The sequence below is a fragment of the Poecilia mexicana genome, unplaced genomic scaffold (genome assembly GCF_051168715.1).
Source record: "Poecilia mexicana isolate PSO_F unplaced genomic scaffold, ASM5116871v1 scaffold_3, whole genome shotgun sequence".
Classification (NCBI taxonomy): Eukaryota; Metazoa; Chordata; class Actinopteri; order Cyprinodontiformes; family Poeciliidae; genus Poecilia; species Poecilia mexicana.
This window is the reverse complement of record NW_028263372.1, coordinates 34022395-34047210: the sequence shown is the minus strand read 5'-3', so window position 1 is coordinate 34047210 and position 24816 is coordinate 34022395. Positions and strand designations below refer to the sequence as shown.

Genomic DNA, 24816 nt, shown 5'->3' with positions numbered 1-24816 from the left:
AATCTTGTCATAAATGTAAGGTTGTCTCATCTTGAGCTGAATGTATTATTACACCTGTGTAATATGTATTTGTAAATATTAGGGCTGAAACGATTCCTCGAATGATTCGAGTACCTCGATTACTAAAATTCCTCGAGGAAAATTTACCTGCCTCGAAGCTTCGTTAATTTATGTTTTATTAGTTAGCGCACCGTGTTCCGGCCGGGACTTCATTTGCGTTGCGCGGAGCTCTCACTTCCGCCTCTGAGTTGTTGACAAAAGCTAAGTCTCAGCGGCATAAAGTCCAATCTTCAAGATTGGCCCGTGGGGATTTTATTGATTGATGATAATGCCCGACTTTTTATCGTTTTTGGGGAACCAATAAGCATCCTTAAAATGACTGGGGGAATGCCTGGAGTACGGCAGCATTTCTCCTCCGGGGCTGCTGGTTGAAAGCGAACGGCGGGAAGAGCGCTGAGGTGAGCGGATAGACTGAACAGGGCGGGCGGCTGAGTAGCTGATGCTTACCGTGTAAATGTAGCTTTACCGACGAACCGCACAATAATTTCATATCCCGGTCTGAAGAAACGGGTGGCGGAGCGCATCGTACATGGCTGGTAGATGAGTTTCTGAGTGTGACCAGTGAAGGTGTCGTAAATATCCCGTATTGCTTCCCCCCGTGTTCGTCCCCCGGTCTAACGGTTCGTCAGTCCGCTGGTCTATTTCCTCCCCTCCACCCCATGTTCGTTCATTCGCCCTCTCCTCCCACTCCAGGCGGCATTTCCCGTATTTTCAAACCCAAAGCGTGACAGGTTAGGTGGCAAGGTGAGTTTAATTAATCTATTAAACTCACTGAAGATGAATACATAAACTAAAAGCTGGATTGTAGACATTTTTTATAAGCATATTTGTGAGCCTGCCTCTTTGTTATTAAATTCAATATAATTTCAGATTTTTCTATAACTTTTCTTCTGGTTAACTTAGAAAGTGAGCTATTATTGTTACAGGTTAGTTTTCTAAACTACAATAAAGCAACTGTTAGGGATGCTCAAATATGAAAAATTGGACTGATATTGATATCTGATAGTAACACCGGTATTATGCCAGATTTACCAATATTTCATTTTATAATTTTTTTTTATCCGATTACTCGATTAATCGTAAGAATAATCGATAGATTACTCGATTACTAAAATATTCGTTTACAACAGCCCTAGTAAATATACATAAAATAAATCAAGACGACTCCAATTTAAACAGCAAATGAAAACATAACGATTTAAACAGTTTTAGTTCTTTCAAATTCTTCCTTGATTGCAATAGTTTTGTGCACACCAAACCAATTGGACAGCACTGACCCATGAATATTAGTCACAATGTGCTCTTGCTTTCACTTTTGAGGACATTTCTGGACTGAGAATAAATAAACCATTAAAAGAAGAGTCCAATTAATCACCTTAAGCCCGTTTTTAGCTCTCTGCTTTCATTTTGTAGCTTTCATTTTGTTTCTGTCGGCCTGCCGCTGCTTGTTGGCAGGAGTGGAGGGGATTTTGTAACAGGAGAACCCTTGATTAAGTTCCCTCTCCACCCTCTGACCTGCTGCTGGAGTCTGGCAGGTCTGCGATGATGGAGCTGATGGAGATGTTGTGGGTTAAGTGATGGTTGACACTACGCAGGACCTGTTTTTTTTTTTTTTTTTCATGGAAGATTTAGTTCTTTTGATGTCTTTGAGATTTTGTTCCTCTCAGCCTCTTGAACCTGGCACAGCGTAGTGAGGCACAGGTCCCTGATGATGTCACTTCCTCCTCAAACATGTAATAGAAGCAAGGCGCTCTGAGCCTGCAACTTCTCAACATGACAAGTCTTTATTTGTGCAGCTTAAGCATGTTTAGTTTGCCCTGACAGATGGCTTTTTCAAGACTCTAACACTTGTTTAAGGTTTTTCTGTAGATTCTCATTTTCTTTTATACTTCTCCAGTAAAATTGATAATTTACTTAGTTCTGAGATTTGTGGGTAAATGTAATCCCAAAGGGATCTTTCTGCAGAGTGTTTTCTTTTCATTTACTCAGCATTTTGTTGGTTGAGTCATGTTGAACCTAATATTCAGCTGCGTCAGCTTTTCCAGATTGCTCTTTCTTTCATTCAGTAAGGTGCATTCACACCAACCCTGTTTAGTCCACTTTTATCGAACTCCAGGTTGTTTGTCTAGAAAATCTGTTTCATTTGAGAAGATGCAAATCAGACCTAAAAACGCAAACTCTGGTCTGTCTACAAACCTACGTCTCACATTATTAAATTATTCTTTATCCACAAAGATACACGCGCTCACATTGGTGTCACTGCAAGCTCAGGCTAGTGGGATAAGCATGGCATCATACACAGAAGGTTGGTCTTAATATGGGCTTAACATCTATGCTAGCTAGCACTCTGTCTCACCTAGCCGCGGCTAGGCTAACGTTAACAGTGTGGACATGCGGTGCCAGCAGACTCATCGTCTCCACTGTTCCTCAGACTTCAGAGAAAGAAAGCGTCCAGCGTTTTTTGATTCTTTATTTATGACTAGTGGTTTTATTGGATGAAGTTGTTGACGTGTAAACGAGTAGAGACAGGAAGTGATTAAAAAAGACACCTGATCTCAGATTCCCTGATATTATGCTGCCATTGCACCTTCAGCTGTTTCACCAAAGATGCTCTTTAATCCATGTTTACTATCAACTAGTGGTGATAAAAAACGATTATTTAGCATAAACAAACAAGGCTTAGCCCCATTTTTCTATGTCCAGGTGAAATGCTAAGTTTACAATCAGGAGAAATAATATTAACTTTTTTTATCAAATGGCTGCAATGACAGAGAGTGTAAAAATTTAAAGGGGCCTGAGTACTTTCCATAGCGGTTGTATAAGTTTCTTTTTTAGGTGGCACAAAACCTGCTGCTCGTTTTATAGACCTGGGAATGAAAAAAAGGAAAAATCAGCATTTTCGAAATTGAGAAAAAGAAGAAAAATCCTGATTGGTGGATCTCTGGAAATCACAGCTGCTCTGTTTTGAGCCGTGTGGTCCGTCCAGGTCAACGCGGAACTGCTTTATTCCCTCCGCCTTCAGCTGCTGCTCGGCTCTTGGCCTCATCCTTCCTCCCATCAGCCCTGCAGCCAGGCAGACTGTCAGCAGCACAATTAAGGGCTGTGCCATAATGAAAGGGGCATTAACAGAAGCAATTTATTTCCCAGCGCAGCGCCGGAAGGTTCCTCCGGTGCTGATATTCCGACGGAGCCTTTGTGTGTGCAGCACTGTGCCATTATGGGAAGGGATGAGTAGGACATGCACGAGTTGAACGGATGGCGTGGGGGGTGGCAGCGCCGCCGCTGCACAACACCGCCTTTCAGTTTCACAGCCCCTGAAAATCAATTCTGGCTCTAATTTATTTAAAAATCTGCTATTTTTTTATCCTAATAACTCTACATCACAATTTGCCCCAGATTTTCCTGCTTGTTCTCGTCTCCCACCTTTCACTCTCTCCCTCTCTTTTTCTGTCTCTCTCTCCGCTCGCCCCACCAGCAACCCTCTCTGTTATTTCTGTGTTCATTTTGTTCCTCTGAAGTTTATTGAATTAGCGCAGACAGCTGAAACGCAGAAGATAAGAGAGGCGCTCCGTGTGCTCCTCTCGGAGAAATGGTATTGCACTTTGGAAGAGTGAGCCACGCACGCTCGTGTGTGTGTGTGTGTGTGTGTGTGTGTGTGTGTGTGTGTGTGTGTGTGTGTGTGTGTGTGTGTGTGTGTGTGTGTGTGCGTGTGAGAGAGAGAGGGGGGTAGGGCGGACTGATGCTGAGGATATACAGAGGAAATGGGGGAACGTTGTGTTTTGATGTTACTTCTGAATAAAGCGATAAAGACAGAACTAGCCTTGTGAAAAAGATTGAATGTTTTGACTCAGGTTAATTTAGGATTTTGCATTTTCTCATTCTTTTAGCAAACCGACCACGTAAATGTCAAACTGCGTTAAGTTTTCACGAGATGATGAAGTACAGATGTACTTCTGCAACATTTTATAAAATGATTTCGGTTCTTTTATCTGTCATCAACAAAAGAAAAAGAAGTGCAACTGATAAATCATGTTTTATTTAAGATGTTTCCTGTAAAACTGATGAAAATCAACTGTATTTTTACTACTGCCACAATTTGGTAGAAATATTAGTGGCATCAACAGCTGTTTCAGTTCAGTTGTCAGAAACGATAAAAAGGTTTAAAAGGAAAGTTGGATTACATGCATTTGTTGATCCAAATTATCTGACTGAGACATGATGATAAATTTAAGCTTTTAATCCTTACTGTTAGAGCAGCTTGAGCTAAAATGGCCAGATATGTTTCTGCAAAATTATAAATCAATTTGTTGTTACGGAGTGAGAAGATGAGTTTGTTTAACAGATTCCTGTCACAATTATACAAACAACTGTTCCTGTTTCAAACAAACCACTTGATTTGAATCTTAATAATACTGTGATTATTTTAGAGTAAATAATGCAACATTAAGTTTCTGTTCACTTTCATCTGGAGTCTTTGCATGCAATGGTTCTGTATAAAGTTAGGCGATATGAATTTAAAGTTTAGTCACTGTATTTAACGGTTAGCACTAGCTTCCACATAATTCATTATGTGTTAAGTGGTTTAGCGTTAGCTTCTGCTAATTCTTTCATATGCTGAACGGCTTGGTTATTTGGTTTTCTGATTAGCAGTTTCTGTTAGCTTCTGCTAATTCTTTTATACGTTTGCTGTGTTTTTGTGGAGCTAAGATTCTTGTTATGGTAAGTGAATAACTTTTTTGTAAGCACTGGCTAATATGTATTTCTGTAGATCCAGTTATGTATATTTTATTACCAAAAGTCAAAAATACATTTTCCTTGATAACCAACGCATTCATCTTGAAAAATGGCTGCTATCTTGCATTATTATTATTTCTTTTAAAGCAAGCTCCTGGGAACATCTGCGACAAGTTAGGTTCTTGTATCCACATGTGGAAGATAAACAGAATTATTGAATTATCTACTAGCTGGAGGTTTTTACAGCAAAGCAGACAGAAACATCGATCCGTTAATCCAGATAGATATGACTGTGATGCACAGCTTGCTTGGAGATACTTTTGCATAAACTTTGAACAGAAATTAAAATGGCAACTTTGAAACATAGAGTGTATCATCATTCTTGGAAAAGAGCTTCAACAGCCAGAAACAACAACCTTATCTGTAGCATGAGTTTAGTGTTCTGATTTTGAGGGAACGAGCTGCGGCTGACCTCTGACCCTATTTTCTCGTGTGTTTTTCTAAAAGGCTGTGGAGCCAAGTGTGCTCAGTCAAATGAAATCTCCTCCTGCAGACATCAGAGAGCGATCCTCCGCCCTCCTGCTGTCTCTCACAGGCTGAACTTTATCTCGTCCGCCATTATTAAGTCTACTTTTAAAAGAAGGCATGCAAACAGTAACTGTTCTGCCGCTCAATAACGTTGTACTTTGGTTTCTATCAATTCTTGAGCAAGAACTTTTGAAAATATATCATATTTAATAATAAATTCTGCATTTACTTTTCAATTTGTTTTATTGAAGATTAAATTCCAACTGTTTCATTGCAGCTTTTTCTCTTTTTTAATACTAATTTTTCTGGGCCTTTGAAAGAGAAACACACCCGTAGCAACATGGGACCTCTACCGTGCTTAACACGGTGCTTTTCATAGAAAATGGCTTCATTTTAGTCTCTGACGACGACACACTCCTGTTTAAAATCCCTGTACGACATTCAGTAACATTTAGAAAATTAATCTTTGTCTTGGAATCTTTTCCATGCAGTAAAAATAAAGGTGCTTTATATGGACCTCTATTTTGTCATCTTTAGATATTCAGGGTTTATAAAGGTGCTTGAATTTCTTAAAAATGCTTGAATTTCAATTGTTTTTTCAAGGTTTGGAAAGTGCTTAATTTCTGTATAAAGTCATTGAAAATGGTTAACATTCAAAGTGCCTATATTTGGACAGTGTTGTTTACAGTTAAACAGATATGTAGAGATGATAAAAATGCACATACAGAATTTTTTTCTTACTATCTGAAGTTAATCAGACTCGATTTCTATTGTTTTAGGTTAGTTAAAATTAACACAATTATTTCTGTTTGCTAAATGCCGTAAAACTTATCAAGAGATTTATTTTTTAAATGTTTTGGAACTGTCCTGACCAGCCAGGTGGATACAAAACATAAATTTTGTTATATTTTAGTTTACCTTGTCCCTGCTGTAGAATGTTGAATACTGCTTGGGTTGCTAGGTAACGGGCTCAGGTTGCTAGGCAACGAGGCTGGGCCTGCTGACCTGTGACCTTACATTCTGGAGGTTTTTGAACAGCTCATTTTCCACCCACCAAAATGGCATCACTTATTGTTAAAAATGTCTGGGTGATTTTTATTTATTTTATTTTTTATAAGTATTTAGATCGTTTTTAGAAACAAAAATGGAATTTTAAAAACATAAAAAATGTGAATTTCACTGAAAAAACACAAAGTCTTAAAGTATTTTTGGCCTAGTTTATTGTGCAAATATTTTGGTACACTTGAAATAAGAAAAACTAACTTGCATACACTATTTGGCAAAATATAGGAGCTTGTTCTAAGTTCATAATTTCTTAATATTGATGGAAAAAGTACTAGTAGGCTGATAATTTAACTTATAACAAGGTATTTTTCCCAAGTTATAAGTGAAATAATCTGCCAGTGTAACTAGTTCTTTTCCAAACATAAAGAAGTTATTTATTTAAAACAAGATCCATTATCTTGCTGAAAAGTTACTTGTAAGCAAGTTTTGTATTATTTCAAGTGTACTAAGATATTGGCAGTAGAAACTGGAACAAAACTTCTTGGTAAGATTTTGTGTTTGCACAGTAGATCCGGTTTAAGTCAGGTGTTTGTCAGCAGGAAAACCCCTACAACATACAGGACATTTGGAGCAGGGTTAAGAAACCTCTGGGGTAAACTGCAGGGATAACGGCAGTGAAAGTTTGGGTAAAGTTGGGGTAACTTTCCTAATTTAATGCCGAGTCTGTGTCGTTCCAGTCAGAGGTGAGCAGAAGTTTACGCCCCCATGTTCCACTGCTAGACGATGAAAAGCCATGTCTTTCTACTTCAAGCAGATACTTCTGCGACCACAGCGCTCTGCTGTGTGTCTGCTGCAGCGTCATGGTGGATTGCAGAGTTTCAGAGTGTGCCCCCTCCACATCGTCTCTTCGCTCTGCAGGCTTTCCTCAGACATGTTAACGCGACCCGTCATGCTAACGCAGCTCCGTCTGTCACTGGGGGATATTCTTTTACCTGCTGCTGGATCACAGAAGGACTTTTTCATTTTCACTGTCTCCGTTTACAAAAGATCAGAGGCCTCTGCTGCAGCGCTGAACTCCTGAACTCCTATATACATTTCCAATGAAGCTCTGGGTTGTTACAGTCGTATGTTAACAGGAAAGACTGGGCTCTCTGTGTCTTAGTGTTGCGTGTGAGAGAGACCAATGCATTACCATCTTGAAGGTTTCTTGGCCTCTGCTTGCTCTAATTGATAGGGGCTGCTGGTATTTACTTACATTCTCCGGGTGGATTAAATCTCAAAGGAAAAGAGAAGGAGCTTGTCTTTCTCCTGCCTTTGTTTTAATATGCATGTGTGTGTTTGTGTGTATATGAGATATGCGCACGTTTGTGCCTGTTTTTTTGTCCCATGCGGTTCTGTCGAATCCTTTAAAGCCGCGCGGCGTCCGGGAACCTCACAGCACCAAATCTAATCAGCAGCCTCGCTGCAACGTATGCGCCACTCCGCTTGGCTCAGAGTAATGTGAGCGTGCACGTACGAGCGCAGGGCCTGTTTACTGCAGATTGTCAGTAGTAAATATCATTATCTCTGCTGCTAGTTCTCCATTTTCCAGTTTGCCTAATATGCCATGCATGCCTGCTCTGTAGCAGTGTGTGAGAACAAAGCAGAGATGTTCCTTAGGAGTGTAAAACAAGAAGACTTGGTGTGAATACAGAATGTGGATGGAGAGAATATGCAAAACGGATACAGCAGATTTGCCTTTATAAACATTTTGCTACGTATGTATCATGTGCAAACCTTAATCTGAAGCAGATGGAAGGCTGCCAATTTTCATTTAGGTTAATGTAACTTCCAGCCATCGTACTAGCTAGGTTTCTATTACAAGTGTGCACAAAACTTTGTTGAAAAAACACAATTTTGCATTTGCGCTGTTTCCACTAAATAAGAAATTAAATTAAAATCACACATTAATAACTCCACTTCCTGTTGTCTTCTATGTGGTTCACACCAGTAGTAAGATATGGTTATTGATCATGATTTGAAATTGCATTAAAAATTAACATTCTCCACATTGTTGTGCTTCAGTTTGTGTCTAAACTACTTTGAACCCCAACGCTTAAAAAATTCATCCAGACGTTTTTTGGCCATAAGTTAATGTTTTATTGTGTCTGGAAAACGAGCTGTTTCCAAAACCTCCTGAATGTAACGTCACAAATCAGCAGGAACTGCCGGGGTTACCTAGCAACTCCAGTAAAGCCCAGCCCGTTGCCTAGCAACCAAGCTGGGCAATAAATCGATTTTTTTGTTTAATCAGATTTTTGTTTTTTTTTTACATTTTAATTTTGAATTTTGGGAAAATTTTGAACTTTTATAATTTAAAGTTTATTCTGGTAAAATACCTTTATTTTTTTTATTCTCATAAGTAATTAAGCCTGATACGCACAGAAGAAATGACAGAAATAAAAGCCACTTTTTGAAAATATTTTCTGTCATTTCTTTTAAAAAACTGATTAAAATCAGATCTAATATATATATATATATATATATATAAAAGATGACATTTTATTTTTTAACACCACTCTTCCCTACCGTGTACGATACTGTCCACGAAATGTCACAGAAATGTGAAAATTGGGTCCAGAATTAAGTTTCCACTGCAATCTTGTCTCTGGATGTAAGATGTGTTTTCCTGCAGGAAAGTCTCTTATTTTCTCTCCGTTAATGGCCTCCCTGCGTCTGAAGCCTTTTGGATTTCATCTGCTTGTTTTTGTGCCATCTTCGGTGCACATTAGCGTTAACTCTGTGTGTGTTTGTGTGAGCTCGTCAGGACGGAGATTGCAGGGTTGATTATGTGTCTGATTTCTGTCGGCAGAGTGACATCCCTTCTAATGAAATAATGGCGTAGAGGCAGAGTGCTGCAGGATTGCACGTTGTAGACTTCAATTACAGACGAGATGATTTTTTTTCCGCACTTTCTTTCTCTCTGCTTTCAGCCTGAAACAGTGCAGGGGTTTCTTCGCCTTTTTTCCCTGCAAACAAAACAAAAAAAGCCTCCATAAAAAACCTTTTTTTTAGCACAGACTTGAGTTTTTTCTTTTTTCTTCACATAATGGATTGAAAGTACAACCCATGCTTTGATTCACTGTCTGTTTTGCCAATTTTATGCCAGGGAAAAATTAAAAGCATCGCCCTTCTTGTGAGCACTAATCAGCCAGATTAGTGGCTGAAATGTCTTTTATTTTTCTTGAAATGGATTTTGGTCCCTAAGATGTTATTTTTGCTCGACAAATTGTCAGTTTTTTCTCCATTGTGCTGTTTAAATCCACATGTCTGTCTGTAGCGGCAGCCAAAGCCATCATTGTTGAGGGGGAAAATGAAACCATTAAAATGAGCAGAAATAAAAAGAAAATAAGCAAAACATTGCAAAAATGCATCTAATCATGAATTCAATCATGAATCAAATTTTATGTTTTTTTTTGTAGCAAAATAAATCACAGCAGTTTTGCACTTTTGTAAACAATTTCAGTAATTTTCTAGCTTCTGACTGAGTTCCATAGCAGTAGTCGGTCTGAATCTGATTGTAGTCGGTCTGAATCTGATTGTAGTCGGTATTAATCTGATTGTTCTGTGAAATCTTGAATTTGACCAGAGAATTATTCTGGATAACAACGGAAAAGAAAACTGGATCTCAAAGTTTAGATTTTCTATTCATCCATCCATTCATTTTTCCATCCTCTCCAATTTCCCATTTGTTGGTGCCTTCCTCCGTTCATTCCATTTGTCCATCCAGTGCACAAAGTCTTACCAATTATTTTTTTAATCTGGTTTCTTGTCCAAATACCTTAGTTTTTTGGACTAAGGTATTTAGTCCAAAAAACTAAAATAAGTTTTTTGGACTTAAAATAAGACAGAAGTAACTTGTATGTAGCTTTTCAGCAAGAAATGGGAGCTTGTTTTAAGTCAATAATTGCTTAATATTGATGAAAAAGATGTAGTTGTAAATGAAATAGTCTGACTGTGGAACAAGAGAACTTTTCCCATATTATAATTAATATTAGCTAACTAATATTAAAAGCAAAGGTGAACTTCCTTTATTCTGTTTTCAAATGCATATAAAAATATACATCTCTCTTTGGGTTTTGTTTGGTTTCTGATCCATCTCAGGTTCCTGACGTAAAGTAGGTTAGAGATTTAAAAAAAAAAAGAAGAAAAAATCCTGTGCAAAGCTAGTTTTCTGATTAAGTGTATGTTTGTTTTTCTTCAGCAAAAACCAAAACAGAGGTCTAAAATGTTAAACTGCTGAAGTGAAGCATGTTATTTAATCAGTAACGGGCGGAGCTCTGCTGGGGTTGCTAGGTAACGGGTGAAGCTCTGCTGGGGTTGCTAGGCAACGGGCAATGCCCATGGAATATGACTCAACGTTCTGGAGGTTTGTGAAACAGCTCATTTTCCAGACACCAAAACACATGAACTTGTTGCCCAAAAATCAGCTGGGTTGTTTTCAGAGGCAGTCGAAACCCAAATGGAAGTACAAAAACATGCAAAATATGTTTGCATGTTTTTGTACATGCAAATGGGTCGTAATGGGTCAGATTTATTTTGGTCCCGCTGCCATGGATCTTTTCTAAGCCCGTTCTCCCTGCCTGTCCCCTCAGGGTAGACCCCATTCCTTACGACACTCCCAAGCCGGCGGGACACACCAGGTTCGTGTGTGTTTCCGACACACACTCGCGTACAGATGGCATCCAGATGCCATACGGCGACGTTCTGCTCCACATGGGCGACTTCACAGAGCTCGGCCTTCCGTCTGAGGTCAAGAAGTTCAACGACTGGCTAGGTAAGAAACTGCCCAACACACACACACACACACACACACACACACACACACACACACACACACACACACACACACACCCCACACACACAGTTATCTCCATGTTATTGGACACACACGCACACACACACACATTGTCACAGGCGTGAGACGCGTTGCGAGTCTTACTGGTCGCCAGACCACACAAGAACTCCTTTCCCTGTTGACTCACCCAGCTGGTCAGCTGAAGTGTCCAGTTTAACCTGGCCGACCCTTACACCCTGCTTCAGTTAACCTTTGACCTCTCCCTCTGCCCCCATGCTGTGGGTGGGAAATGTGTGAGGCATTCAGTTCCTCCTCTGGGTTGTAGCGACTTAACTTAAAAACACAAAATCTTACCAGTTATTTCTGTCTGGTTTCTAGCGAAAATATCTTATTACATTTGAAATAAGACAAAAAAATTATTTACAAGTAACTTTTCAGCAAATTATAGCTTGATTTAAGTAACTAATTCCTTTATATTTATGAAAATGTTCTAGTTAAAAGTGAAATAATTTCAGTGGAACAAGAACGTTTTCATCAATATTAAGGAATTATTTACCTAAAACAAGCGCCTACATTTTGCTGAAAAGTTACTTGTAAGTTAGTTTTTCTTATTTCAAGTGAACTAAGATGTGGACTAGAAACTTGGCCAAAAATACTTGATAAGATTCTGTGTTTTTGCTGTGCAAATGAATCAAATTAACCTGACGCTCTGTGAAAATCATCTAACTTAGTCTGTACTGTAAATTTACAGTAAACATTTAAACTTGGATATGAACATGTGACCCAGACCTTTAATAATCAAGACATTCGAGTTTGCAAAATACAGAACAGTGTTTAATTTATCATGCAACAGAAGAATACAAACATGGTGGCTGATGATGTTAAATATAAAAAAATCTGATTTTTGTTAAGATTCTTCTACACAATGTTACTAATTAATGACTTAATTAAAATTTACTATTTAATTTAAATATAGTAGTAGTTTGTGTTTTTTTTTCCACATTTGGTGGCAGCAAAGTGGACATTTGGGTTCGTTTTCAGGACCTCTCAATGTTACTGACATCATAAATAAAACCAGCAGCTGCTACCAGCATTGAATTAAAAAGTATTTCATCTGTATCAAAGAGATGCACCCTGTTGAGTTTTAGGGTCGCTGTGAAAGTTTCCCTCTAAAAACTCTTCAGAGTGTTCTGCTGATTCGCAGCAGTCTCACTGGTGACACTGACCTACTTTTATGACAGAAACGGAAGAAAAAAATAAAATGCTATTAAAATCCAGAAACTCCTCACATCCCTCCTACACTGCAAAAACACAAAGTCTTACCAAGTATTTTTAGTCTGGTTTCTAGAGCAAATGTCTCATTACACCTAAAATAAGACAAAACTAACTTACAAGTTACTTTTTAGCAAGACATATGAGCTGCTGGTTTTAAGTTAATAATTGCTTAATATTGAGAAACTTCAACATATTCTATTGGACTGTTGGAAGTTGAAATGAAACAAAGATCTTCATGTTTTTACACGTAATCTTTGGAGGTTTCATGTCTGTTTCCTGCATCATTTAAAGTAAAAGGATCTCATTTATGTATTTTTACTTTGTTGCTGTTTGCTCTGAAAACACACTAGTTCTTGTTAAGATAATGCGTCTAAAAGGTTTTTATTTATATTCGCTGCAGCTGGTTTTGTTGTTCTCTTGAGTGAGGAAATGAAGAAGTAGGTCAAGAGACGGAGAAGAAATACATTTGTATTTAGTTGATTTTATTTAATTTAAAGACAGTAGTTTGTGTTTTTTCACATATGATGGCAGCAAAGTGTATATTTAGGTTAATTTTTATTTGATAACATGATAAAAATTATCATGTTAAAAATTATTGTTCCTTTAAACACTAAAGGAACAATGGAAAAGGTTCAAGTATTTTCCTTCCTTTGATCCTCTTCTGTTGCAGTCTACGGCGGCGTATTGGGGCCATTGGAGATGGGGATAAAAGGGAGTACATTCCTGCCAAAAAATCTGAGATTTTCAGATTGATCTTAGAAATTTTCTAGAAAAAAAAATATTCTGAGCTTGAAAAATCAAAAATTTGCAAAAAAAGCTGAAGTTTTCAGATTAATCTAAGAAATTTCTGAAAACAATGGGGAAATTTCTGAGTTTAAAGAGTTGAAAATTTGCTAGCAAAATATAAAATGTTTGCTCTCAGAACATTTCTAGAAAAAAGTAAAAAAAAAAGTCAGTTTGAAATGAAATTTTCTAGGATAAAACCCCCTCAAATTTTTAGATTAATTTCAGAAAATTTCTAGAAAAAGTTGGAAATGTGCTAGAAAAAAACCTCAGAACATTTTACATTAATCTGAGGAATTTTCTAGAAAAAAATTGGAACCTTCTCAGTTTCAAAAGTTGAAAATTCAAAAATTGTTCCAAAAAAAATCCTAAGATCAATCTCAAAATTGGTGATTTTTTTTTATTTTGTGAAAATTTACTGCAGCTTTTTTTCCTATCTGCAGTGGCCCTAATACACTGTTGTATTATTCTGATTGAAATATTGAGTTAGATTTTTGTATTCCAGTTGACATTTTAAATTCTTGGGGAAGTTAAATATTTTAGTCATTCAGGAATTGAATGATGGGTGCAGCAGGGCACAGAACGCCAGAGTTTCCTCTGAAACTACGGGCTGCTTCCTTTCATTTCTGATGAATACAGAAACATTCGGACCGGACGGGAAGACAGGAGGGCAGCGCTTGATTCTGAGATTTTCAGGTATTCACATCCAGATCTTTAAAACATGCGAAACCGGCAAACAAAAACGTCTGAAACACACATCTGACTGGTGGGTTTTATTGCCAAACCAAAACACTTCACAGAAACATTCAAGGAGAATGAAGAGGTGGATTTTAGAGTGGCCTATTCAAACTACAGGCAGAAAAGGTGAAATTAGAATTTAAGATCTTTGTTTTGTGCTATTTTTGCTGAAATTTGATTAAATTTAATAAAATGTAAGCCTTTCTCTTTACATGTCTTTAAACCCATTTGTGTCTAAAACCACTCCCTACATGAAGTACTTAAATTTGGTTAAGAAAAGAAGCCAGTGATGTGAAGACTAAGACCTTTTATTTTTTATAACAAGAATAAGAAGCCACTTCTTTCTCATTAAAACAACTTCTTGTAATTTTACGACGTTCTTCTGTCTTTATTCCGCTTATATTATCACTATTTTCTCCTAATTAAACAACAATTCTCGAAGACTCACCATGATTCTGTCATTGTTCAACTCACAGAAATAAATAACACTTTTTGAAAAGAAAGCGGGAAAAAGGATAAAAAATTTGACATTTTATTTCGTAGTCCAGTAAAAACCCTTTGAGTCTCGCAGTATTTACCCAAGTATCTTGGATTTTCTGCGAAAAAGAGGAACTTCCAGTGAAAAAAGAACAGGCTCAGTGTGCTGAGGTTTGTAGACGTGGAGCGTTTCTGAAGCGTTTGTGCTCCTGCGGTCCGTTTGTCTGGAGGATTGACTCCCGCTCGGCCTCTCGGAGCAGATCATCAGAGATCGATGCGCAGGAGTAAGCTTCCTGTGACCCGGCTTATCTGATAATGCAGCTCTGCCTCTGATCTGGTTTCAGACTCTAACCGACGTATCTCTTTCATCCCTGTGATGTTGCGTTAAAACAAAAGCCCCTTTGCATCCTTACAGCCTGAGTTTACTTTTTTCTGTCTTAAATTTGTTTTACACCTTCAGATTTTATGTAAATGTGGCTTGTTTATGCTGAAGTAGAAAATTAACTCCAGGTCCAGGTTTTTGACACCTTAATGGAGTGATTTTTTTTCCTGCTTATGATCTAAATTTAAACCCCTTATTTGATTTGTTTTTGTCACATTTCCTCCAGGATTAATTTGAAGATGTGTGAGGAGAGATGACAGATTAATTTTCTGAGATTGTCACCTCTTTAACTTCGAATAGAATATGTCGAACTTTTTTAACTCGGAGTATTTTTAGGTTTGCACTGACAATAAAACTTTTTAAATGCTCAGATGTCTTTTTGCTCTCAATGTGTGACAAAACATTTTACAACATTCTCAGTGGAATGATGGAGATGGTGGTGGCAGAGGAAATGATGCAGTTTTGGCTCACGCGAGCGTGCGTGCGTGCGTGCGTGCGTGCGTGCGTGCGTGTGGAAATGGCCGTCTGATTCAGTTAGTGTGTTGTGGGTCTACGTTTTCATTTAACTGGAATTTATGACCCTCAGATGCAACAAGAACTAATTTAGAGGAGCAGAAATGAAACCCGTAGACCGGGGAGCCGTTAGACTTTCATTCCCAGCAAACTTGGATGTGCTGGATCTGATATTTATTGACCCCGTGTGTTTTTATGTGGAATTATTTCTCTTTTTCTGGGATTTTTTTGTTCAATCTGACCACCTGCAGAATAAAGCGGCGCGCTCTCCTCTGTTTTTGTTCACATGTCATGGTAAATCAATTCGGTTTTTACTCAACATTTAGGTTTTATTGGACTCTTTTATTGAGCATTTTATTCAATTTGCCCTCTTGGCTTTCATCATAACCTTCTGTTATTACTGACCAAAGTCATATGGCACAAAGGAGCAAAGCAGCAAATTGTTATGAAACAAATATCTTCCTGCCAGTCAAACTCAACTCTGTGGGTGGATTGTAATACAAAATAATCATAAAATATGTAAATAACTTAATCTTAAAACAGTGTCTTCTGTTTTTTCTGAAACCAAGCTTCACATTAAATCACCTGCCTACATGGAAAACGTAAATACTTTATTGTTCGACGGAACCAGAACCAGTTTCCTGCTTGTTTTTAAAGACTGTTTTAATTGTTGCAAATGTAAAGCTTGAAACTGCTCATAAAAAGCAAAAATAAACTTTTACAGCAGTGAAAAGGACCACTTTGTGTCTTCTGCTTGTTTAGACGCAGAAATACATAAAAATTTAAATATCTTTTTTTAAATTGCTCTAAAGTATTGTGGCTCATTTCATGAGTTTCCTCTTGACAGAGTGTTTTTTATGTTGCCATTTAGTCAGTTTAGATTGTTTGTCAAACCTAAATAATCAGCTAATTTATGCCATTAGGTAATTTTAGCTACATTGAGGTGAGTCGGCTCTTTTGGCAGACAGGAAATTTTACATCAACACACAATAAATAGAAACATATTGATTCAGAATGACTCTGTTTGTAATACTTAAAAAACCATTAAAAAGGGTCAAAACTGACTCAAACAGTATTCTCATTAGGACAAGATTAACAAGTAAAATGATATTAAAATTATGCTAAATCAGATTTTGGAAGCTTATTGCAGCAGGACAAACTGGTTTTATACTAGAAAAATGTATTTGTACAAAAATATAAACCAGAAACATTTAGCTTGATGTAAACGCATCTGTTTAAATAAATAAAGATTTATTCCTACCGCTGCTATCATAAAACATTATTCCATTTATTAGATTCTTATCGATACCACATACTTTCATATTGATACATAGACCTAAACACAGATTTGTATTAAACTGTGGATAAATTTAAGTAGATTTCATGTTTTGTCTCATTGTCTTCAGGGAGTAACAAGCTGATTGATGCACAACAGAAACGCTGTTTTAAAAGTGACCTGTGGAGTTCCTTTAATTGCTGCACCATCACTTTAGATGTTTCTTGTGACTGAACATATTTCCAAAAACCTGAATTTGTTTTTCCCTGTAAGGAAGAGGAAAGTGTGAAAGCCCCTTTTTCAGCCAGCTGGCAGGCTGTGCACAGAGACATAGGGGATGGGGAGAGCTTCAGCTCGCTCTCTGGTGGCTCGTTAAAACTGTGGGATCAGATTCAAAGTCTTAGTTTCACTCCAGTTCAATCCTAGTTAGGAAAGTTGTTAAAACTCATATTTTGGATGTTTTTGGGTTTCAACTGTTTCTAAAAACGAACCCAAACACTTAAAAAAACACACCAGTATGTTTTTTGTTGTCAGGAAAATTAACCTTAGGAATCCAATGTCACCTAGCAACTCCTTCCCCGTTACCTAGCAACCACCGAGATGGAGCTCCAGCTCATTTGGTCAGCTGGTTTTATTGCTTTATGTAAACTATATGTACAATGGCTGCTGGAAAAGACAAAAGTTTTGTTGTTGACTTCCAGGAACAACTTGCTGCATTCTTGTTGGCTGTGCTGGAGGCTCAACTTATGCTTTTCAAAGATGTGCGGTTGTGTAATTGTGCATCCGTTTGCATGTTTTTTTTCACGTACAAGTTTAAATTTTGAGTTGGAGTCGTGGCCAGCAGCAGCTTATTTGGATCTAAAGTGACAAGACGCCCTAAAACAGCTCATTCTGAACTGACCAGACTGAAATCTCATTACATAAAAATGATTTGTGCAAAAAAAAAATTAATGAACAGTTTTATATAATCCATAAACCTATCCTAACTTGTTCAAGGAACCGTAATAGATCACCTTCAATATATTTAGTTTGAACTCTGCATTGGTGTTATAAGTTTTTATCTTTTTCCTGGATGTTTTGGTTCTTTATTTATTATTTGAGCCAAGCACTGTGAAAGAGTAGCTGTAGCTGTTGGGTTACACACACAAAAAAACTTACGATCTTTGCTGTGGGAAAAATGTTGAATTATTAACTAGCAGTCATCTAATATTGCCATAATTTATATCACACGCTGCTATACCTTGGGTTGCTCTGAAATTCCTGTTTTTCTCTCAATGCTCAGCATAATTCACGGCTCTGATTTGCCCTGATACAGCCAGTAAAAAGAGAAGCTTGGAGCGGTAAAAGAGAAACTGGGAGTGATGGGAAGGTGATGAAGGCCAGAACCTTTGGTTGAGTGCTCAGTCAGGTGGAATAAAGCAGTGAGTCGGTTTCCTGATAGCAGAGGGGAACCGGGACAAATCACCTTGACAGAGGAGCGAGAAAAGGGCAGAGCAGAAGTTGAAAGATGAGGGGATGAGAGTTGTAATAGATGTTCTTCTCTATTTAGTTCAGATTCGGGTTCATGCTTTCTTCCTGTTGCCTGACAGTTACAGCGATGGACGGTGGCCTGTAGGGGTCAAGCTGAACCGTCGGCTGTGGTTGTAACCTCTTTCACTGTCTGAATTGAAGGTATTTTTCTCTTCAATTATCTGGCTTTCGTTTCAGTCGTGATCTGTGCTCCGGGCTAGGTATACAGGGAGCTGCTGAGGGATAAAGGGAGAGCTGCAGGTGGAAAATATTTGGACAAACATCTGTTTCTGTAAAAACTGGCACACCAGGTGGAAAATATACAGACTTTCTAGAGATCTCTGTTCGCTTTAGAAGATGTTTCTGTGTTAATGTGCAAATAAAAACTGCACATTTTGATAATTCAAAACACTTTCTTTCTATACATCAGTTTAATACTTATTTATGGTCTCTACAATCAGTCTTATAATGTTTTAAAATTAGGCTTTTCTTGAATTTAAAATCCATGCTAATATCTCTGATAATGCAAAATACAGGGCAGGTTTAGAAACAGTTAAGAGCTATATATTTGTGACAGAATGATAACATTTGTTATTTATAGTTGAGAAATTATCTCATCATTCTGATGTGAGGAATGAGAGAGAACAGAGTGTCAAGCAGATAACAGGAAGGCTAAAAAGAGAAACGCTAATTTCTGTCAGTCGATTTGTACTCTAGGTCGAAAATGTTAATGGCCTTTTAGAAACTTTTTGCTACTGTAAGAATCTACTTTCGCTAGGAAATACGGTTGGTTATTGATGCTTTCGGAATGGTAGCCATGCTAACCGCTAAAATAAGATGCTAAAGAAAGTTTGAAAAAAAGTGAGCTACTTAAGTTGACAGAGGAAACGGTCTAAGCTAACACTATCAGAGAATTTAGCATCTATGGTCATCTTTGTCTGAAGTCATGGCGTTTCAGCCAATCACAGTAAAGGAAGAGGATTGCCTCTTCTGGATTGGCTGCTTTGCAAATTTAATAAAGATGTTTTCAACTTCTAACTTGTTCAAGGAAGCATAATAGTTCACCTTTAATCCTTCCCAACATATTGGGAAGGGGAAACATTATTCTTCGTACAACTGGACCAAATTTTACACAGACTGCTACAGAGAACCTTTTTTTTTTTACCAGTTTGTCGGTTCTCGTCTGTTCCAGGTGGCCTTCCGTACGAGTTCAAGGTGGTGATCGCCGGGAACCACGAACTGACCTTCGATAAGGACTTTATGGCAGAGCTGGTCAAGCAGGATTACTACAGATTCCCTTCAGTCTCCAAACTCAAACCGGAGGATTTTGACAATGTCCAGTCACTCCTCACAAACTGTGTGTACCTGCAGGACTCGGACGTCACCATAAAGGGATTCCGGATATACGGGACGCCGTGGTAAGAGCCAACTCCTGCTTTTTATCCCTTAATCCAAACCGCTGAGTCGTGTCCCTGCCGTGTTGCTCTGTGGATCCCTGAGGTGAAGGTGTGTTTTCTCCTGTCTCTACCTGGCCAGTTTCCAGCTTTAGCTCTGCAGAAACGGCTGTACCCCTCCAGTAAAGGGCCGCTCCTGTGCGCAGGGTGTTACTCCCAGCTTGCACATTCCTTTATGAGCTCAGGACCTTCACCTGCTCCCTGCGCTTGTGTTACTCCTGTGTTTTGACACGAGGTTAAGTGATACGGGTGGTACTGGGACTCTTTGTCACTGTGGAGGGAATGGTTTGGTGGAGAAAGAAAACACTCCTGGGAGATGTTGGCTGCTTTTTTGAAGGCAAACAACTCTGTTGGTTTTTCATTTTGTGAATTAAAAATGTTTATACTACAAAATGAGGCTTCCTTATGACAATAAATATTTAAAGTTGATCAAAATCAGGCCATTTTAATTTTGTTTGTGCTACAGAATTCATATTACTATTATGCAAATGTCACATTTTGTACGTTTTTACGCTTTCATTTGGGTTTTAGCTGTTTCTAAAAACAGCAATTTTGTTTTTTAGCAATAAGTTGATGTTTTTGGTGAAAACGACCAGTTTCAAAAACCTCTTAAATGTTAAATAACACTGTCCCACTACCTGTTAACCCAAGCTGGGCTCCAGCACGTTCAGTTTTACTACTGTATGCAGCAATGGCTGCTGGATAAGAAAAGTGTTTTGTTGACTTTCCATCCAGAAAGCACTTGCTGCATTGTTGTTGGTTGCGCAGGAGGCTCAATTTCTGCTTTTCTAAGACGTATGGTTGTGTAATGGCACATCTGTTTGCAGCCATTTTCACATGATCACCAAATCAGTACTAAGGAATTATTGACCTAAAAGAACCTTCCATCTCTTTCTGAATAATTACTTACTAAGAAATTTGCTCTAGAAACTAGACCAAAAAACTTGATAAGATTTTGGGGTTTTGTAGAGATTAAAGGCTAAAATGAAAAAAAAAAGTACATAAATAAATAACATAAGACAACAGATTCAGGCAGCACTTTTACAAATCATTAAAAGAAAACAAAAAGTTGTGAAACTGACAGTTCTGTAGTTAGTTTTGTTTGATGTGAAGCTTACTAAAGGGGCTTATTATTATTATTATTATTATTATTATGTAAAATCAACTTATTTTAACTTTACATCATGTCATAATGTTGTTCCCTCATCAAAAAACATACCTGAAGCGTTCCCTTAATTCTTTCATGCATTTTTGAGAAATTTGGCTGTTCAAAACACCTGGACTCAAACAACAATATTATCATTTCTTGCAGTAGCCTCACTTAGAAACAGTTACTTGATTGTGCCTGGAAAACACTTAATGCTGCCCCTTTAAGATATTCACACAAATACTTAGTAGGGTTTAGTGTTTCGCAGTGATAAAGTAATTCTTGTAAATAATTAGCTTCGATCGGCCTTGATTTGGGTCGGTTCTCTCTGCTCTCGCTGAACTCTGGACCTAAAATAAGAATCTGGGTCAGAGCTTCATCCTTTAGCGGCTATAATTAGCAGGTTAGCGCCCTGGCTTCAGAGTTGGAAGGGAGGAGGGCCGGCACAGGAGGAAGAGCATACAGTTCCTCTGCTTCTGGTTGAAACGGGAAGGATGCTACCCCTGATGCCCCTTTGTGCCCCCAAGTCCCCCGTCTCCCCTGTGGGTGTTTAGTGTGAGGGCTGGTAAGTGTCTGTTGTGACAGCTGGACGTCTCTGGAGAAGCAGAGTTGGACAGCTTGGCCGCTCCCCCGCCTCCTTCACACCCATATGCCAGCGCCGCCCGAACGCCGGCCCCTGTCCAGTGTGAGGTCTCACTTAGCCTCCTCCGTGACCCCTCTGTGACCCCCAGAGGTGGGGTTTCCAGCAACCAGCAGATGCAGCGTTCTAAAATCCTAAATTTCAATTTGGAAAGTCTGCGTGTTTGTAATAAAGTGCAGTCAAATGCACATGTTTAAAGGCTACACTGCCTGTCACAATAAATAAAAAAAAACACAATTCACCATTGTGGGGTTTCCGTTAAATCAGAATCACAATAAAAATCTCATGTGAATAAGTTTGTTCACACGATATGTCATTATAAACCAAGCAGCCACTTCCTGTCGTCGTCTTCCTCCTTTTCTCCAGCAGTAGCATCCGGCTGCGGCTCGTGATGCGAAAAAGTGTTTCCATTGCAGTTTTGCGAAATATACTAATTTCTATACAGCTGGAAAACCTCCTCATTCTAGCGCAAAAATTATTAAAATCAAAATTGATGTTTCCATTAAGAACATTTATTTTCGTGATTCCAAGTTGCTCTATTATATCGTCAATGGAAACGCAACTAATGACTTACTGGTTCGTGGTCGATTCTCTCTTAAGTTATTGAAATAAAGATTTTCTTAAGTTATGGGTATCTTCAGTCAGAGGCTTCTTCAGATTCGCTGTAACACAGACCGCTACAGGAGATCTTTACTGCCAACAGCCAGTAAAGATCGTTTAATGATGTAAAGCACTTTGAAATGCCTTGCTGCTGAAATGTGCTATAAAAATTAAATTTGACTGAGTGATATCACCATCTACAAAACGCTTTGAAGAATCTGAATTAATGAGTTTAACAACATTTCATTTACTTTGGGATCAGTAAAGTATTTTTGAATCTGAATTTGTTTGTAGTTTTTTATTTTATTTTGGTTAAATTAGTGTTTTGACAGGCGTGTGTGTGTGAGAGACATTTCAAAATATAAATTTAGTTATATTTTAATTTACATTGTTCCTGATGGAGAATATTTTCACAGGATATTAATAATAGAAATAAAATAACGTGATTTAATTGTCTTTATTTTACTGAATTTGTGATGTTTTATCTCCAAAATGTTGGTGCTGGAAAAGTTTGAAAAGTTCCCTTGTAAGTGCTTGAAAATGTTTCAATTAAATTTTTTCCCATCTGTCGGATAAACGCTGCAGCGATCCGCTCTGCTGCTGCGTTTCCGGCTCTCCTCTAATCACAGATCTGCTCTAGTCATGAAAAACTAGGTGGCATTTAGTCCGCGACCGTCATGATGGATGGCCTTAGGTGTGTGTAGGAAATTTGGCCTTTTGCTTATGACTGCAGTTTGCTTTTAACTCCAAATGAGAAAATTTCAGGACGGGTTATGTTGCAGTCCCGCCTGAATAAATCAGCCGACAGGCACTGATTGCGTTCTAATGCCATCATTGTGGCTTTTCTTTGGCTGTAACAAGTTAAAAACACGGCCCCGTTTCGGCTCTAAAAGGTTTTTTGGCTCAAATGTTTCTGTTGGAATCGGTTACAAACGTGTGCAAGACAAAAAGAAATCAATGCAACATGTATGAAATAAATTCTCACCGCTGTGCCAGTTATTAGGATTCATCATCTCACGCATATGCATCGCATTTATGGAAAATATTTAAATTGCGATAGAGATTACAATTAATCATCATTTTTTTGTCTCAGCTGATAACATCCTGGTGGAGTTCTTTTAAAATTAACCAGCTGGTCATAATGTTTTGGCTGGACTGCAACCTATTTTTGGAGTTGGTCTAAATGGGCCACTGCTGCACTGGCAGTTTCATGTTATTAGCCTCATCACGAGCTTCATGCTGCAGCTATATTCTCTACTTTTACACATTATTGTGAAGAAATCTGCAGAAACACAAACCAAGTTATGAGTTTTTACCACTAAAGTAATCAGAATTGTTTTTCTTGATTTTCTTAGCGGTTGCAGAAATGCAGCAGGTTCATATTAAATCTCTAGACATTTTTTATTTGAATATGCAAAAAAAATTTTTTTACAATTTTTATTATTGTTCCTTATTTAAAAGTTTTTACAAATTAGACTAAATTACTTTCATTGGGTTGTGAATGGAAAATATTTAAATTTAAATAGTTGTGTTGAATGATTTTATTGCTGTATATTTATCATAATTTGCACAATAACTCAGTGATTGAATCTCCATCTGTTTATGAAGCTTAATGTGAAAAAGTTTTAACTATGATTTACATAAACCTACAAGTTTCTTCTAAAAATTCATCTAATTTAAGTATAAATGAAATATTTTGGTGACAATAAGATGTGTAGTCAATTTTAAATTTGGAAGGGGAAATCATTTTTAAAAATTATTTTCAACAATTTAATTTTTTTACTGGGAATTTTTACAAAACAAAAGAGTAGAAAGTGCTGCACATGTGATGCAAGCGGAAAAAAACATTAGGAAATGTAGCATTGCAAAAAAGGCAGAAGATTTAACAAAATCCAGCAAAATAAATAAAACTTACACTGTAAAATACAACCAGCGAACAGCCCAGAAGAATTGATGTTAGTTGGAGTGAAAAAGTACAATAAGTCAAACATGAGTCTCTGATGATTTATTTAATTATCCAAGGATTGATTGATTGATTTATTTATTTATTTTTTGCTGTGATGTAATAAGTTTGCAGAAAAGCTACAATAGAGCTTTAGTTTACAGAATAATGAAAAACTTCACATCAGTTTCTCCTTGTGTTTTATTTCCTGAATAAGAATTAAAATGATTATTTTGATAATTTACTAAGTAAATATTGATTCAAATAAAAAATTTTTTTGACAAATTTAAAAATTTTTGGGAGGCAAAACCACAAAATGCTGCATCAATTCTTGCATTTAAAAGCTAAATTTGGAGAGAATAAAAATAACTTGTTCCAGCTTCACTGTTTTATTTCCTCATGAGGTGAAATGTAGCTAAAAATGTGAGACTGTTTAGGATCCCGATTCAGAGGATGAGTTGCTGGTTTGAACCTTTTTGTGTGGACTGGTGCTCTGACCTGGTTGTGGAAACAGTGATGAAGTGAAAGCAGTGTACCATGAAAGACACACAACTTACACTGTTTAATGACAGATGCTTAACAGGCCGAATGCCTGGCCCTCCTCCCCTCCTGCTCACACACTCCCACACACACTCGCGCTGCGGAGGGATGAACACACTCCTGCACCTTGTCTGTCAAATCTCGTTAAGAGGAGCTGAAGGTCTTTTGGAAAACAAAGCAGTTTCAGGTTTATTTGGTGGTATTTTTGTTTCTCTCTGCTCCTTTCAAATCTGAAATATTGGACTGATTTCCAAGAATCAGTTTAGTTTTTAATGACATCTTGGATGTTCATGTTTTTTGATGTTTGGAAAATTATCCGTTTCAAAAACCTTCCGAATGTAACGTCACATTCATTGGGCACTGTGCCGTTGCCGAG

The 24816-nt window shown here is 37.7% G+C and overlaps 1 protein-coding gene across 2 annotated transcripts in view; it reads left to right on the top strand.

The window, feature by feature from the left end:
- mpped2a (metallophosphoesterase domain containing 2a) overlaps positions 1 to 24816 on the top strand; it is a 69441-nt gene that overhangs the window by 12182 nt on the left and 32443 nt on the right. For both annotated transcript variants that reach the window (XM_088004465.1, XM_088004466.1), the window contains exons 3-4: positions 10962 to 11143; positions 19310 to 19535. In XM_088004465.1, the coding sequence (XP_087860591.1) occupies positions 10962 to 11143; positions 19310 to 19535 (408 nt within the window). The remainder of the gene's footprint in view (positions 1 to 10961; positions 11144 to 19309; positions 19536 to 24816) is intronic.